The sequence below is a fragment of the Myripristis murdjan genome, chromosome 3 (genome assembly GCF_902150065.1).
Source record: "Myripristis murdjan chromosome 3, fMyrMur1.1, whole genome shotgun sequence".
NCBI classification, from domain to species: Eukaryota; Metazoa; Chordata; class Actinopteri; order Holocentriformes; family Holocentridae; genus Myripristis; species Myripristis murdjan.
This window is the reverse complement of record NC_043982.1, coordinates 11,296,541-11,313,514: the sequence shown is the minus strand read 5'-3', so window position 1 is coordinate 11,313,514 and position 16,974 is coordinate 11,296,541. Positions and strand designations below refer to the sequence as shown.

General features: G+C 41.7%; 1 protein-coding gene across 4 annotated transcripts; it reads right to left on the bottom strand.

Moving 5' to 3' along the window:
- Window positions 1–589: 589 nt before the first annotated feature.
- rbm26 (RNA binding motif protein 26) lies at window positions 590–16,252 on the bottom strand. 4 transcript variants are annotated; one of them, XM_030081529.1, is made up of 22 exons: window positions 15,807–16,252; window positions 15,449–15,567; window positions 14,836–14,972; window positions 14,585–14,676; window positions 14,104–14,396; window positions 13,117–13,398; window positions 12,676–12,918; window positions 11,890–12,030; window positions 11,631–11,771; window positions 11,223–11,334; window positions 10,932–11,091; window positions 9,698–9,907; window positions 8,640–8,741; window positions 8,025–8,093; window positions 7,713–7,811; window positions 7,449–7,523; window positions 6,223–6,390; window positions 3,640–3,744; window positions 3,114–3,317; window positions 2,741–2,827; window positions 2,359–2,472; window positions 590–1,885 (listed from the first exon to the last, which is right to left on the bottom strand). In XM_030081529.1, exons 1-22 carry the CDS (start codon window positions 15,863–15,865, stop codon window positions 1,796–1,798), a joined length of 3,102 nt encoding a protein of 1,033 aa, XP_029937389.1. In that variant the 5' UTR covers window positions 15,866–16,252; the 3' UTR covers window positions 590–1,795. The 4 variants fall into 4 exon arrangements, with proteins under 4 accessions (XP_029937389.1, XP_029937399.1, XP_029937407.1 ...); XM_030081539.1 differs by having other exon boundaries at window positions 8,640–8,738; XM_030081547.1 differs by lacking the exon at window positions 8,025–8,093.
- Window positions 16,253–16,974: the final 722 nt, after the last annotated feature.

Below are 16,974 nucleotides of genomic sequence, written 5' to 3'. Positions count from 1 at the left end.
AAAACAACATATTTAGCTTATTAGGCCGTACAATAAAAACAACATATTTAAAAAGTAAGATTTGCAGTGATGGTTCTGTCAAAGTGCACAACTGAGAACCAATTGCACAGATTCAAGCACGCCTTCAAGCAAGTCTGTTTGAATGAAATGTTTAAAAAGTTTTCATTTGAGAGTTCAATAGTTCAGTGAGTGCTAAGCACACAGTAAAAGGTAAGCCAAGCTGATACTGCTGTCTTGTTGAAATCACATCAAGTTCTCCCAATAAACTGACAAGCCCACTATGATGTAACAAGTTCACACACGTCTTGAAACTAATATTTCAAGGACTTAATACACAAGAAAATAAATGGCTAACTTCCCCAAATTCTACAGTGATCATTAATGTTTAATTTATATTTAATTGTAGACTTTGAGAAAGGCATCAAGAGGAGACTGTCTACCATGTCACACAGTGCAACAGAAAGGCTCGGCTTTCTATGGCTTGAATCCTCAAGGTTTTTTTTGTTTGGTTTTTTTTTGCAGACAATCTGTCGAGCCATTTGTTTGAGAACTGACAGGAAGCAAATAATTGTCAAGAGTGAAGCTGCAGTTCAGATCAATATTTTAATTTAAGTTACATGTAACTCATAAAAAAAACTTTGTATATTTGAAACAGGAGATTCAGACCAAAAAGCAGTTACATTGTTACAGCAATTAAAACATAATTACATTTCAATATCTAATGAAAGTCGTGGTTGTTTGAAGCTTGGTACAGGAGGAGGTGCTGTCACTGGATCCTGCTGACTTCTGGCTCCTGCAGCAGAATGAACAAAAACAAAAGTTTTACCTTTCATGACCTCCTTCAGTATGAAAATCAATATCAAGACTTTTCCTCATGCATGAGCTCTGGGCCTGTCATGGAAATTAAGTTGAATTTATTTAACATAATTTAACTTCAAGTCTTGCCAGTAATGCTAAATGGTTTTCTTACCTTCGCAAGGAAATCAATACTGAATAATACCTTAACTTACCGATCCACAAATGTGTGTGAGTGGGAATGTGTGTAAGGAATTTCGCTCTTTTGGTGAACAAGTAAAGGTTTTTTTTTTTTTTTTTGAAATGGTCTTTTTCAACTGTTTTGGATTGTTCTTTTTTAATTGCCACAACTTTTGTTACTTTTTTTGCAGCATTACCTTTTTTAAAGACCATTTCAATTCTTTATTTTTTTTTTTTTTTTACAATTCAAAGTAAAGCCAAGAATCGAGAAGCAAAGCCATCATACAAATCATTAAAACCCATACATAAAATATTTACACATGAGCAACAATCCATTCAATCTAATACTAATCAGCAAAACCTAAAGTCTTTACTTCAGTAATGTTACAACACAGGTTCTGTCATTTTATGTCAACTTAAATCAAGAGTTTGACATGTGTCATAAACTGATCAGTTGTCATGCGGCCAAGAAAAAAAAAACTGTTCTGTGAAACAAAACAACAAGATACAAGGTCTAGAACTATTTCTACAGTTTGAGAGCATTACAAAAAAAAAATAATAAATCACCATTGTTGAAATTGGAATTCACATTAAACTTAGTCAAACTTACACATGGTACTTTTGCCAGTACATATTTCTGCCAACAAAAAAATAAAAATAAAATAAAAATGGAAAAAATAACAACTGTTTAGTCTAGCCAAAGTGAAATGCTCCTAATCCTTTTAGATACACGCATTGAACTGAAAACATGTGACGTTGTTGCAACAGCTGCATGTTTTCCACACCAGCGCAGCCCAGGGAGGGGGGGTCTGACTGATCTTCATCTACGCCAGGAGCGAGACTCATTGTCATCTTCCTCCTCATCGTCATCCTGAAGCAAGGCATCATCACTGAGCGACTCGTCCTGGAACTGAAAACAGAGAAAAACAGAGACGGGGACACGGCTCTGAGTAAACAAGTGGCAACATAAATGATGCGACCTCTTCCTTTTGACTGTCATCTCCACTCAACTTGCACTACGGGGGAAATATGAACACACAAAACAGAAACGTGTTTGACTGAAACAACTAGGACTCGTGATTCTGTTGTTTTTGTCTTTTGTCTTACGCACGCGCCTTTTCTTTCTAAGAATCTCATCAATTAAGATCTCATCATCTGATGTTATGGGATGGTTGGCTGCGAGCTGGTTCGCACAAGCTAGTCCCAGTTAAGGATGCTAGTTTGAGCAGGAACCCAGAACAGATGTAAGTGTAAACCCCCTTTTTTTTGTGAGGTTATCGTGTCTGCGCAGAAACTGAGGCAGTATCAAGAGCACCGGTCAGCTATCAAAGTGTTTGTATTAAGTCAGCTTCAGTGCATTCAAAGTGAGAAAGCCCCACTCACCTCATCCTCCTCTGGTTCTGCTTCATCGGCATCCGCAGTGCTGAGGTTTATCACAGGCTTATGCCAGGCCAGACGCAAATTCTGGTTGTTCAACCTCACTCCATGAACTGCCGCCTAGAGGCAAATGAAACACAAAGAGCAAGATTTAGAAGAATTAAAATTTGAGAGGAAAAACTGATACAAAAATGTGTAGCTTTGTGGAATGCGTATACTGATGATAAAAAGGTCTTAAGGGCTACAATAGATTATATGGCTTTGTGCTGCTTTGAAAACAGGGCCTTATACTATTAGTGGCCAAACACACTGCACTATTTGATTCTTTTGAAGGTCAAGAAAAGCATTTAGTGTGTGTGTGTGTGTGTCTCTCAGGTGGAAAGCCCACCTGCTCTGCTTCAGCTCTGGTCCTGTAAGTGATGACTGCAGACAGGGCGGTTTCATCGATCTGGCAATCGTCAATCTCTCCAAATTGCTTCAAGATGAGGGAAACACAAACATTTTGGTCACCTTTTAATGTACCAGCAATGATCCAGCGGAGTTCAGTATAAAATGTCAGTCTTGCATCGCTGCTCTCAAGTCAAGGTAACTTTATTATCCCCAATGGGGCAATTTGTTGTGCTCTCACTTCTGATTTTATGATTTAGTTACTATACAACTATCCCACATACAAATACTAGCCAGAATTACCATCACCATATTGGTTCATATCAAGATATCAAAACTTTGCTTCCCAGTACGTCAGTTTGAAGGTGACTTACAGCAAAGTGTGGCAGCAAGTCTACGCGGTCTGCTTCAGTGAAACCAGAGATCTCCAGCGCTCGCGGTCGATGGTCCACGACTGCATGCAGCGGCACACCTCTTCCTCGCCCTCTGGAGCCCCGTCCCCGTGCTCTGAGGGAACCCCGGCCCCGGCTGTGGACTCCCCGGCCTCGTCCCGGTGTCAGCAGACCCCGTTTAGCAGCCTGAGTAAAAACAAACAGGGCGATGGATAGGGGTCCAAGATGGCACAAAGCTATGCAATTGTAATAATCACCGTCAACTTGCAATCATGCAGCACATTTCACTGTCTTCAAACACAATAAAAGAGGAAGATGTGAGCTTCTGAAAGCCCCTGTGCTGTAGCGAGTGTAACAGATTGTGCTACATCACCACAGCAGGAGTGCCACCAAGTGGCTGCTGTGTGTGTAGCAGGTAGAGCAGGTGGATTTTGAGTTTCAAGGCCCAATGTCACCAAATATGTTCAAAATGAGCAACTCCAACCCCTCTGTAACATCATGTCCATACCTCAATCTGCAGTTGGGTATACTTTATCTTCAGCAAAGCAGTGTCTTCCCCAGCCTGAGTCTTCTTGTACAGGTCCAGCTCTGTATCCAGGAGCTCCTTCTGCGCCTGAACACAGCAGTGTACAGCGGGGAAGATGAATCATGGGCCTGACACGTCTAATGCTTGTTATTTTATCTTTTTTTTTTGTTTTCCAATTACTGTAAATTTAGCAACTCAATTTGCTACCATTACAGCTCCTCTCAATCAGATTCCAGCAAATATATACAAGCTATAACTTTAATCAAAATGTGCTTAACCAAGACATCTGCCTCTACATAAGCCTCACCAAATGTAAAAGTAGTAAAATGTAAGTAATTAGGTTTTCAATTATAAAACTCTCAACAAGGTGACTTACTATGAAATGCAATATAACACAAAATAAGATCAAAACACACAGTACACAGGTATCAACAAAATCTATCAAAGACAGAATAAAAGCAGTGAAATCCAGAGAGCATGAGGTGAGTAAAATAAAGTTAATGATGAAACTACACATCATGAGTAAAGCAAGGGACTGCAAACTCACAAGCAGTTTCTTTGTAAGGTGGGTTAGTAGTTTACACTGGCATACGAGAAGACAAAAAACACAAGCCTTTGTTTCACCTCTCCTCAGCTTTTACTACTGTGGCAAATCAATAACCTCTTTAAACCCCATTTACCCTAATAAAGGCTTTTACTGAACAATGAACATGTGAATCAAAATTTAGACAATATAGTGAGTGTGGCAGAGTGAACATAGCGACATACAACTCATACTTTCATGATTTCAAAGCCCTACAAGACCTCAAATGCGTTTAATCGTCCCACTTTTCATGATGTAAATTAAAATGAATGGAGGCGAATGGCTGCTCTGTTGATTCACTCTGAAACATTAAAGCAATGATGAGAAAAAAATAACTCGATCCATCCATCGACTTTCTGTCGCTTATCTGGGAAATATTCCACCCAGCATGTCCTGGATTTGCCTGGGGGTCTTCTGCCAGTTGGTTGAGCCTGGAACACCTCCACAGGGAGGCGCCCAAAAAATAACTCAGCCATGGGACAAGTTTTGTGTAGCTAGAGGTAATACAGTGTCTGTGATCAAGATATCTCAAAACATTCTGAATGGGTTTACATGAAACTTTGCTGAAAGGTTGGTGGAGATAATTAAAATTTCAACCAATCAATCAAAAGATAACACAAGGACAAACAAACGCAGCTATGAACGTGTCCCAAGTATTGCATGAAATGACATACAGATCACACTTTCATTCATTCTAACAGCAAAACTATACCGGATCTGTTAAGCACTACAACACTGATAAGATAATAATAGCTCATCCATGTGGGATGTGTTATTGTAGATACTGAGATCATTTCCAACCGTCACTGATTAATGCTACTCTTGAAAAACTATTTTTATATCAGAGTTTTAACACTAGCGCCTATGGCACTTGCACATTTAATCCCCCTCCTCATGACGTGGTTAACAAAACATGGCAGCAAAGTGAATAAAGTGAATAGGGCTTCCCACAGCAGCTCAGAGCCACGCGGGTAAACACAGTGTGCATGACTGCAGAACAGTTTGCAGGGTAGTGCAGGGACGTCCAAGCCACTCTACTGTCACCACTCCTTTACAAAAAGCTTTTGATTGTAGATTAAACTCTGGCTCACACCACCTTGATACGAGAGGAGGTGCATTAGCACACAAAAACATCATATACTTATGCATCTACCAATTTCCCTACAATTATTTATTTGCTTACTTATTTATATGCTCATATTTTATTTCTATAAATCTATATTTAAGCAAGCAATTAAGGCTAATGTAAAATTCATGCTAAGTAAATCCATGCTAGTATTCTACTCCTTCCCATACCTCACACTCTGCAGTGTAAGTGTTGAAACTGTCAGGATACTTTTATACAAAACCCCATGGCCCAAAATAGTTTATATTCAATTTCATTGCTTTTATTGTTTCATTTTTATGTTTTTACTGTTTCTGCTTTTTATTGCCTATTATGTATTCTATTTGCATGCTTTTTATTGTGGTTTTCATTTTTCCCAGATGAATGCTTCTGCTGCACCAAACTATTTTCGCACGGGGAACAATAAAGTTTCCCCTTATCTAAAAGGCCTGCATTTGTTTTTTAAGGTAATGTCAAACGCATCTGAACAGAGATGTCAACTGTCCCAAAAGGAGTAACAAGACAAGAGTTATAGTTCATTAAAGAAAAACCTACAACTGTAGACCAAATACTAGCTCCGTCTCCCCGGCTCAGAGGGAGTGTTACACCATGTGCTTGTGTATTCAAGCATCTTTTACAAGGATTCGAGACTTCAAAGCAAAGCTGGGGAATGGATGCTGGCTATGTTTGCTTGGTGAGAATAGAGACTAGTGCACAGCAAGAGTGAGGTACAATCAATTTCTGTTGCAAGCCAGCTGAAACATCGAAAATGAGAGAGCCAATGTTACAAAATTAACAAGCGCACACACACACAAATGCTCACTGAGAAACTGTGATTGTGTGCAGGATGCATGCGCTGGCTGGGAGAATACAATACCTGGGCCTTGCTCTTGGCTGTACGCAGTGGGTTGTTGCTACTTGAGATTCCCTTGATCTCCTCCTGCAGTTTGGTTATGCTCTTGGTTAAAGTGGCCAGAGTATCCATAATCTTGGCTTTGTCCTCTCCTTTTATTGCTTTGTTCTTCTCAAGCTTGGAGATCAGCAGCTGTGGAGGCCAGAGGAGGAGCAGAGGTTTAGTCTAATTGCTTTTGCACTCTGAGACTTTTTCACGCACTCCTTCAAACAGATATGGGATGCCCTAACATGGGTGTGCCAAAACCCACGTTCCACAGGTTCAACTGGGAACATGAGGCCAGAGGCATTAAACAATGTTATGTCACAGGACGGCTCCCATTTGCCAATAAATACAAAAACAATTCCAAAGACAACTACTTTGGGACGTGGAAATGGCACAGTTGATTAGAATTATTATAACTGAGACAGTTTCCGTAATAAAAAGTTGTATTATGCCCACTGTATTTGTCTGTTCATCTGTCTGCTTTGCAGTCAACAGTGTGTTGTCACATCTTGCTGCAAACTAACTGTTCAGTGTGATAAATTGGCTCATTGTACCCACGGATTTTACGAGAGCAGAGACAAAAATTGACATTTCACACAATGCAACTGTTTTTTGAGTGTGACTGTCTATCAGCTGATGAAAATAAAGCTCATTTCATTCTCAATATTCATACAGCCTTTCTAGAAGTTCCTTTAATATAATTTTAAATCTAGGAGACAGTTTGTTGACAGGTGAAGCAAAGACTGAGGATCACAAAACAAAGGACCCACATTGCAAACACAGTGCTGAAACAGTTGGTGAATCTAGTATACACAAAAATAAAAACAAAGAAGGGGGAACTAACTATTTGACTTAGGAACTCTGCCCTCATATTGCCTAAGTGGTGACATCCAGCCTCTCTTAAAGCTGACTGGTGCTGCTGACCTGCATTCAAGCAGCTGAAACCTGTTGCCCATCTAGTCACCTTTGTAATTTCCTGCGGTGTTTGCTTTGTTAGCTCAGACTAGCACAGGCTCTTATTATTATGATTTACTCCAGAGAGTCAAACTGTGTAATAACAGTTAAAACACGCAATGTGGCCCCACACTGCACCGCTGGGAACACACAGAGTCACAGACACTCGTGGAGTCTTTTCTTGTGAGTATGCCATGAAAATGAGTATTTGCTCTGACATGTTTTGAGTCCTGTCTTCCTGAAGAGCTCACCTTCTGTGTCTCAATGTGCTTCTCCAGGATTTCCTGCTTCTTCTTTCTTACATCCTGTTGTAGTCTGAGGGCTTCCTGTGAGAAAAAGATATGAGAAAACTTCAGGCACTTGCTTCTCTCTTTCATCATGTGAGAACGACAGATGGCAGCTTGGCCCATTTTATATGATATCCCTTTAAGAAATTCTCCATTTCACCTGTGGCCTTCCTACTGAGTCCTTTAACTTCTCCCTTTCCCCACCAACTCCTCATCATCTGATCTCACCTGTTTCTTCTTCAGGGCCTCCTCTGTGGTCTTCTGGACTGCCTTCAGAGCAGCAGGATTGTATACAGTCTTGGTGAGGCCTGTGGAAGTCGAAAACACCTGAAGAGGAGAAGATCGTACAAGAGTCATCAAAAACGTAACATTTCCAACAAGTGACCCTGTTTAAATATACAGTTTCAGATGTGTTTACAGACGGAGCTGGGAGGAATATGGTCAAAAAAACGAAACAGTTAAGAAAAAGACAGAGGGAAGGAGAAGCCCTAGGCACTGTATGAATGTAAGAGAAGTGCTGCCATGTGAGCAGACACTTGCCTTCTCAACAGGGACTGCTGGTTTGGGAGAAAAACCCAGACGCTCCTTCACTGACATTTTGGCAGTATTCTGCACCAAAATACAAAACAAACCAAAAAACAACACATATTTACAGATTATATGCACTGTATATTCTGCAGATTCTTACAAACGCATCCTCAATCACTATCACCGAGACCAAGACTGACCACTAGTGGGAACAATGCTGATATTGGTATTTGGAAATCAAAAAAACGTCCCTGAACAAGGTATTGGCAGATAGTTTTCATTCATAAAAACACAAATCTGTGGCAAGAAATCACTACATTTGGTAACCAAATAGTTGTAAAAAGATGAACTCGAGGCTTTGTATCTTACAGCTGAACAACACCACTATCAACTTCTAATCAAGTTTACCTCCATCTGCTCAGCTGTGCTATCCTACCCTCCAACTCCAATTCATCTGCTGTGCAAAGTATGGTAATGAATGAAGTCTGTTGGAAAATTTAATCACAATTTTTTTACTTGATCTCAAGTGCAATACGCACTGTGTTTTTTGCGCGTCAGCCAAAATATACACCAATACAAATAAATCTGTGATGAGCTGATGTTGGCCGGCCGGTACGAGACACACACCTGAGTGGCTACGCTGGAATCCTGGGATGGCTCTGAGTTCCCGGGGAGCAGGGGTCCGAGTCGATCTTTGACAGACTGCTTCAGAGTTGTGGCTGAGGGCTGCTAAATGTCAAAACAGACATACACTTTAATTTCGATAATAAAAATTCAACTGCAAACCACTGAATATCTATGCAAACTGCAAAACTACTACTTTGTAACATTTCAATGGAGAAGACGCTATCTCTGTCTCTTCTATGATGGATTTGTGCCTGTATGACTGTTCAATGTCACGCAAAATTGTGAGCCTTAAAAGAGTTCTTTGACACCGAGTCACTAATAACAAAACCATCATTTACTTATGTTCAAGACAGAAGAAATGCTTTTGGTCAGACGCAGACTTTCTCTGTGGCCAGTTATCAACACCAGCAAGCAGCAAAATCTGCCCAAAAATGCAAGATACATTTCCAGCAGCAATGTTTTGTGTTGATTTTTCCTTAAACACATTTCTAGTCAATTAATTTTCATAGGATCAGCTCACTTCACTTACAAAACAAATCGCCATTTCAAGAACTCTTCCTTGAATCGAGTGCCACATTTCTGATACTGCAGGAGTGATCTATCTCAATCGCAAACCTGTCTTCCAAGTTTTTGTTCCAGCTGCTCCAATTAGGGGGGCCGCTCACTGTAGAATTGTTTCTTGTATCTGTGTCAGGTGGGTGCCTCGGCCCTTTAGCAGGATATCACACCCATTTAGGGGACTGGAGGTGTATACCACTTGATACGCTGGGTACAGCTTGTACTGCGATATCTTGTATATAGAGCATCTTTGTTTTCACCACCTGTTCAGGTAGATTTGTAGATCAGGTGTGCAATAGAGAGAAGCACTGGAACAAAAAATTGAGGACAGATTCAGGAACCACTGATTGATCTTACTTAAAGAGAGACGTTTTTTTCTGTCCACCTGCCTTGGTATTACCTCACCCCAGCAGCAGAACTCTGAAACTGAATATTTTAGGACTGAAATATGGCACTCAATGACTTATTAAGGTCAAAGTTATTCATGGTGTAACTTTTACCATGACTGGCTGTGCCTGAGGCTGTTGCTGTGAGTGCGTTTGGCTCTGCCCCTGTCCTTGACCCTGTACTTCACCCCCGTCCTCTCGGTACCAGTGGACCCTGATGAAGCGATTGTTGAGTACTGCCTCGGTGCTCTGCATAGCCCGCTTGGCCTCTTCTGGGCACGCAAACTGGATCAGCGCCCCCTCGGGGTCACTCTGGTAGGCCACCTGTCAGGAAGGGAAGAAGGATTTACTGTGAGCTATCAATATCTAATTTTTTTCAGTGATATCAGCTGTGGCTTGAATAAACTCTGGTGTTGATGCTGCAATTATCTTGCAAGATCATTAATTTTTAACAAGACTGGCGTAAAATTTGTAATAGGTAATGCGGTGGAGCCAAAAGCAAATGATTAGCTTCTATAGAGCCATCAGAGAGCAAGGCAATAAAAGAATTCCCTAAGACTTATGATTAGCTATGTTTAAAATAAGCTATGGCCCCAAATTTGGAACCCTTACTGATATTCAATATAACAAGCATAAATGTAAAGACTTAATTCTCATCTTTAATTTGAACTTTGCCAACTCAGTGTCAGATGAACACAACAGGAACTCGTAAAAATGTTTTTCAGTTTCTCTGACTTGTCACATTGATCGTGTATACTTTCAGGGTTTTACAGTGAGGTGTCAATAAAATAAAGTTGTATTGTTGCATCCTTACAGGACCATGAAGCTTAAATGCAGGTAGACAAAGACAACTAAACTTTCACTGACATTTTTTCCTGTTTCCTGCTTTTTGTCCTTTAATCACCTTCCTTTAGTTCAGGTTATAGTATAACTACACATCAAGAACACTTTTAACCATTTCTGCCCATTTCAAATAAGGCATTACTCAACAGTGTCAGGGGGAAACAATAGTTCAACATATATTGCTAAAAGATTCAGTCACTTATTCTGCATGCAAATTACTTTTCTTCACACACAATTGCTAACACAAGGGTAAAGCGTAATCTGAAAGGTCCTTTTCAACAAAAAAGTGCCAGATTTCAGCAGTCATCCTGTATGAGAGCATGTATAATGTCCATGCATTACATTACATTACATTAATCACTGCATCACACATGTGGGTTTCACATTTTAATAGCATGTGCTCAGCTTTAAGTCCCCTTGTAGTGACCAAGTATTTTTATTGATTTTAAGCCCCTATGAAATCAGCAAACTGTGAGTCTATACAGCATCACGTGGAGAAGCTGACCTGCAGGTTCACGATGGTGCCGAACTTGCTGAAGTGCTCATTGAGCTTGCTGATGTTGTTGAGCTCGGGGGGGATTAGCCGGACCAGCAGCTTGGTGTTGAGGGAGTTGAACGGGGCTCTCTTGTGGTAGCCCTGGTGGTTGGGTTTGCTGAAGTTGGGTCTGACAAGATAAGATTAATCATTAAAGCCTGCTAACCGAAACTACTCTTAAACATGTTTTGTCCAGTTTGCTTCAACTCCATGCTTTCTTCAACAAGAAATTCATTGGCGACAAATTACAATGCTTCTCACTTGTCAAACCAGGGTTTCTTTGCAGGCATACTTCCATCATGGGAGACAGCTGGTCTCTTCCTGGAGTCAGACTCCATAACAATCCTCATATTGCTGCTGTTTGAAATCTTATCTGCAATGGCAAAACATCATAACATCAGACTGACAACAGCTGCAACAGCCATCCAGAGCTGGAAGGGAGAAAGCAAAACACTAGAAACAAATAATTATGTGCATTCCACACCCAGCAGAAATTAGATTAGCATATAGTGAGAAACCACACTGTGACTACATAATGCATGACTGGTGTCTTGCATTTTCTTTCTTTGCTCACTCAGAGGTTAATAATGGACAGGGCAAGAGGGAAAGGGGACACCACAGCCTCCAGGGGTTCAGTTCTTTACTCTGAGGTGTGTGGTGATACGATACCTCTAGGCGGCTGGTCCACCTCCCCCATGGTGAGTCCTATTAGGTTGGGTCTCTGAGCATTGACCCGGTGGCGGTAGATCGGCCTGGAGGTACTGGTGATGCTGGGAGCCTCTGGATTGTACACATCTGTGTCGTAGGTGTCTGGTGAGCAGAGAGAGGATAGAGTAACTGTAGGGCGGAAAGACTGCTGAACCTGATTGTCACATTAAGGCAACGTGCGTTCATACAGCGGACCCACACAAAACCAAACAGCCATTACCGGAGGTGAAGAGCGGTGCTGAGGCCTGGGGGAGTGAGGAGCGCATCCCAGAGGTGACAATGGTGGGAACAGAGCTGGTGATGGAGTTGGGAGGAGCGTCCATGCCTGAGGCTTGCAAAGGAGGAAGAGGAGGAGGGGGACCTGGGTTCAGTGGAGAACAACACAACACAAAATGTTATACACTGGACAATTTCAGTCATGCACTCTGGTTGGTAAAACAAATGTTATACCTGTACTTTATAGAACTGGCTGTTATCCGAGCCAGCTGAGTTTTCATGATGTCTGTTCTTGTAACTGTTATTTATGAACACTATTTTAAAAAAAAAAAATAAAAATCCATGCGCGACACAATCTTTTTATTTTGCCCATGCAATTTGGATCAGTGGTTCTTCCCTTACGCAAACATAACCAAAATGCTGTCATAACCTTATCACAGCAAAAACAAAAGCTCATATATTATTGCTATATTAAGTCCAACATTATGGAAGCCAAAGCAACAGAACATTTTACAAATTCAATGCTGAAAAACTTACTCTAAACCCGTCTTTATTTGTTTATTTTTTGGGGGGCGGGGGTTCAGGCAGGGCAGAGAGGAGATGACATGCAGCAAAAGGCCGGATCCAAATTCGATCCAAGGCCTCTGCAGCTGAATTAGTCTCAGTAGCGCATGTTACACACTCTATGCTGTAAGGCGACCGCAATTTGGACTATGTGCGGCAGGAAAGATAAAGCAACGTATTTGGGGAAAAAAATTTTTAAAAAGAGCTAACATTTCTACATTCGTACCTGCAACAGGTGGAAGGCTGGGTGGCAAGGTGCCTGGTGGGGGCACAGGTGGGCGCAGGTTCACAGGAGGGGGGTTCATGAGAGGTGGTGGTGGTGGGAGGCCTGGGGGCGGCTGTGGGTCCACACCCGGGATGGGCGGAGGTTGGAAGGGGAGCATACTGGGCAGATTGACTTCTTCCACCACAACAGGGTCACTTCCATGGTCAAAAGGACACATATCCCCTCGCATGCAGAAACCCTTCTCTGGAAAAGATAGAAGAGGTGTGTACCACAAAACTGACATAAAAAATAAGTCTAAAGAACTGTTTATGTTCAACACAGTCAATAAAAAGATTTAAAAATCATTTTTAGATTAGCTTTTACAAAGTAGATATATAGAGTACAGGATGCACAAACAGCCATTACATTAAGAAACAATAAAGTTTGATCAATTTTACTTACCATCGTAGTCGCGGCAACGCTTCCTCTGCGGAGGAGGTGGTCCCCTACTAAAGGGCCCGCGATCCACAGGGTGTTCAGGGCGGAAATCCGACCAGCTCTCTGTGGTATTGCTGTTGCTGTGATGATGTGTGGGTGCGATGACTGTAATGGTGCTGCTCAGTGTTGGCACGGGAAAGTGTGAAGTGGCTGCAGTGGAGACCAGGGTTGCCGGGGTGTAGACTTCACCGCTGTCAGACCTGTCCACTCGGTCATGGTCATATTTGGACTTGCCAGAATCACGCTCTGTAAACAGAAGAGACAAACAAAATGTCTGTGTGAGAAAACAGAGTTGTCAGCTTTATGGAACAATCATACCATCATTTTAGCTTTACTCTAGGTCAAGTAACTAATAAGTCACACACTTATGGGTATTTTATTACTGTGGCAATATCACCATCGCTCAAATACTCTCTTGAGCGTTTTACACAATTTGATTTCAGACACTGCATGTCTGATCCTAATTACTGAAATGGGGTTAGTTATTCTTTGCCCACCAAGGCAATTCATGCAGCTAAATGCGGATTCAAATGCAAAATGTTTTCTCTTCAACTACAACACAAGCAGATAAGAAACCTTGCTGTAAAACACCGCCAAAGCACTTGCAGTGAAGGATTAAGGATTAAGGAATGCCCAACCATGCAGGTATAAACTCTGTCTTTGGATGCCCTTTTGGACTGTCTTCAGATGTGCTGGCGCCATGAGAAAGGCACAATTCAATTTTAAAATACACACTAGCAAGGCAGACTTAGCTGGTAGGGAGATGTGGTTGACAAGAGGAAAATAACTATGTTGGTATGGCATGAACACCTGTGAGAATGAAACGTGCAAGAACTACATTCTTGCCAGATAATATCATATTTTGTTTTACTGAATTTGTCATGGGTTGAGCTGCTAAGTGATCTGCTTGTAAGGCTTCGGCCATTTAATAGCCATCAGTCAGATTCTCACCTCGACTCCTGCTTCTGGACCGACTCCTGCTGTGGGACCTGCTTCTGCTGCGGTCTCGATGATCCCTTTCCCTGTCTCTGTCTCTATCCCTGTCTCTGTCTCTGTCTCTGTCCCTATCTCTGTCCCTGTCTCGGACGCGGTCCTTGCTCCAGCTGCGGCTGCGGCTGCGGCTGTAACTGCGACTGCGGCCCCTCCTGCGGTTATAGCGATCCCGATATGAGTCTCTCCTTGGTGGGTTGCGGTCATAATCCCTCTTCCTGGAGCGGTCATCCCTCTTCCGGTCATCCCCTCTCCTAATGGTTCAGTAAGAGAAGACATGAATAACTTTATAGCAAAAGTTAAGTTTGACACAAGTACAAAATAATAAAAAGGCACAGATAATTCTCAACATGCTGTTATTAACAGTGAAGGCATGCAAGTGCCCCACACACACACACACACACACACACACACACACACAGGAACTGGTTCACACACGCACCTGCTATCTCGGCTGTAGCGAGAGCTTGACTGTGGAGGGCTGTGATTTACTCTTCGAGAAAATTTCTTCTCTCGCTCTTCTTCCCGATTTGTCTGGATAAGGGGAAAAAAGTAATTTCAGATCCACGGTAATGATGAAATAAATGGCAGATTACTAATGAGCTGAGAGCTAACCGATGTTGTGTTGTGCTGCTTGGTATTTTACCTAGAGGAAAAATTTCCAATTCATTCTCAGCATTATCAGCACATTACCTCATCTTTCTTCTGCTCATCTTTCTCTAGTTTCTGGTGAATTTCAACTTTGACCACAGAGGACGCCTGGTCCGGCTGCGGGAGGTAGCTTTTGTTGTTTACAGCTTCAAACAACTTATCCACAAATGTCTGGGTCTCTGGAAGAGTGCCAAACACACAAAACATTTAACACATAGCCACAAACACATCAGTGGACCTGAGCAATACATGGATATTATATCAACACTGTGACACTGATATAAATAAGACCAGATATTGTCTGGCAGTAGATATTGTCTGGGATATTAGATGCCATAATATTGTGATTTGGCATAAGAGTTGTGTCTTCCTGGTTTTAAAGGCTGCATTACAGTAGAGGAATGCAGTTTTCCAGCTGTTCTAATGTTTGCTTCTACCTACTTGGTTAACACATCATCATATATAAACACCAATAGTCTTCCCTGCAAAATCATCACAATATCAACACTGAGGTATTCAGTGCCAAATATTTTGATGATTAATTTTATCCACACCGCCCAACACATCAGAGGAACCTGCATCAAAGTGGCTGGTAAACTTATGTACGAGTATGAAAAAATCATGATAGCTCTCACATAGTAAAAGGAGCCATTACCTTTCTGAAGAAATACATCCAGCTGGTCAATGCACAGGGCTTTAAGTTCCTTCTCACTTTTGTCCTTTTTCACCAGAGCAACCACATACTTTGCGAGGGCAGATGGATCTGCATCACAGCTGGAAAGCGAAGTACAGAATTATATTTAAGCGACTTTACTGGCAAGCTCCACATTTTGAATAAGACCTGAATCAGTCGCACAGGAGGGTGATGGAGGTGATAGGTAGCCTTGTGTTGCGATGAAATCCGTGTTCCTGATTAAAGGCAGGTGTGAGGCTAGCTAGCGTTAGCTGTGTTGGTACGTCTGGACTGAATGGCTAAAAGCTAGGCTCGTATCACAGGTTAGCTCTTTACTTACATGGGCTCCAGGGTTTTAGAAAGCCATGTTTTCAAGGCATCGAGGTTTTCAATAATCATCTTAGACTCCGCCGGACGTCCCCCCACAGCGGCCACAGATAACGTTAGCAGGCGTAACGTTACTTATCTGTCTGAGATGATAGCCGACATTAGCTGGTGAGCTAGCCACTTCAGTGGTCTGTGGCCAGGCTGAGGGGCTAAATGCAGCGCTAGCTTAGCCGCGTCTGCTAGCTAGCATATGTCTTCAAGGCCCAAACGAGCTGCACGACTCCCAGACCGCTACGATTTATTTACTGCAGAGAGGAAGAGGGAGAGAGCCTGTTTGCTTCACCTGCACCCCGATTAATCCCAAAAGGTGCGTATGGTCCTTGTCAATATGCTAATTTTAGGAGCATCCACTCTTAACTTGCTACTTTATCTCCTCCTTAGCTAACATGCATGGCGACTATTTACTTCCGCATTTGAACGGAAGTAAATAGTCGTGACGTGTCAAATAGTACAATCAATAGTGAATAATTGTACAACGTATTAGGTTTGTGGAACATCAGGCGATTCTTCCACAATATGATCAACTCAAAATATACTTTAAATTTATATGCACCTAACAATTCATGTTATGATTTGGTAAAAAAAAAAAAAAAAAAAAAAAAAAACTTTGCAAGACATTTAACATTACTGTGAGTCATTTCTTTAAACTCCTGCAGTGAAGCCTGATTTGGATGTCTATTTATTTGTTAATATTCATCTTTTTTTTAACCTTAGAGTCACACTGAGGTGAAGCAGGGTCTAATCATTAGATTTTGCTTCTACCAAGGTCCATCACAAGGCATCATGAGTCACATAACAAAACACCAAAATACACCAACAAAATAAATTAGGGATCCCAAATGTACAAAAACATCATGACAACAATAGTTACATTTACAAGAGTGTAAATGTGAGGTTTTACATTCGAGGCCCTCCACAGTACAGCACGTGTTTTGTTTTGTGCCCCATTCGTTTAGTTTGCCAGGTAAGCTCGTGCTGGCCCTGACCACAGGCGGGGTCAGGGGAAGTTGAAATACTCCCCTTATAGGCCACAGGTTTTCTCAGCCATGGGCAAATGCAAATCAACTGAAGTACCCCGTCAGCCCACATCTGATAGACTCTCTCTTCCCCTCACTACTTAC

Coding starts and splice junctions, on each gene's coding strand:
- rbm26 (XM_030081529.1), bottom strand. CDS start 15,865: ATGATTATTGAAAACCTCGATGCCTTGAAAACATGGCTTTCTAAAACC. Junction 6,391..7,448: donor AGCACATTGAGACACAGAAG/GTGAGCTCTTCA, acceptor TGGCCTCCACAG/CTGCTGATCTCCAAGCTTGA. Junction 1,886..2,358: donor CAGAACCAGAGGAGGATGAG/GTGAGTGGGGCT, acceptor CTCTGTTTTCAG/TTCCAGGACGAGTCGCTCAG.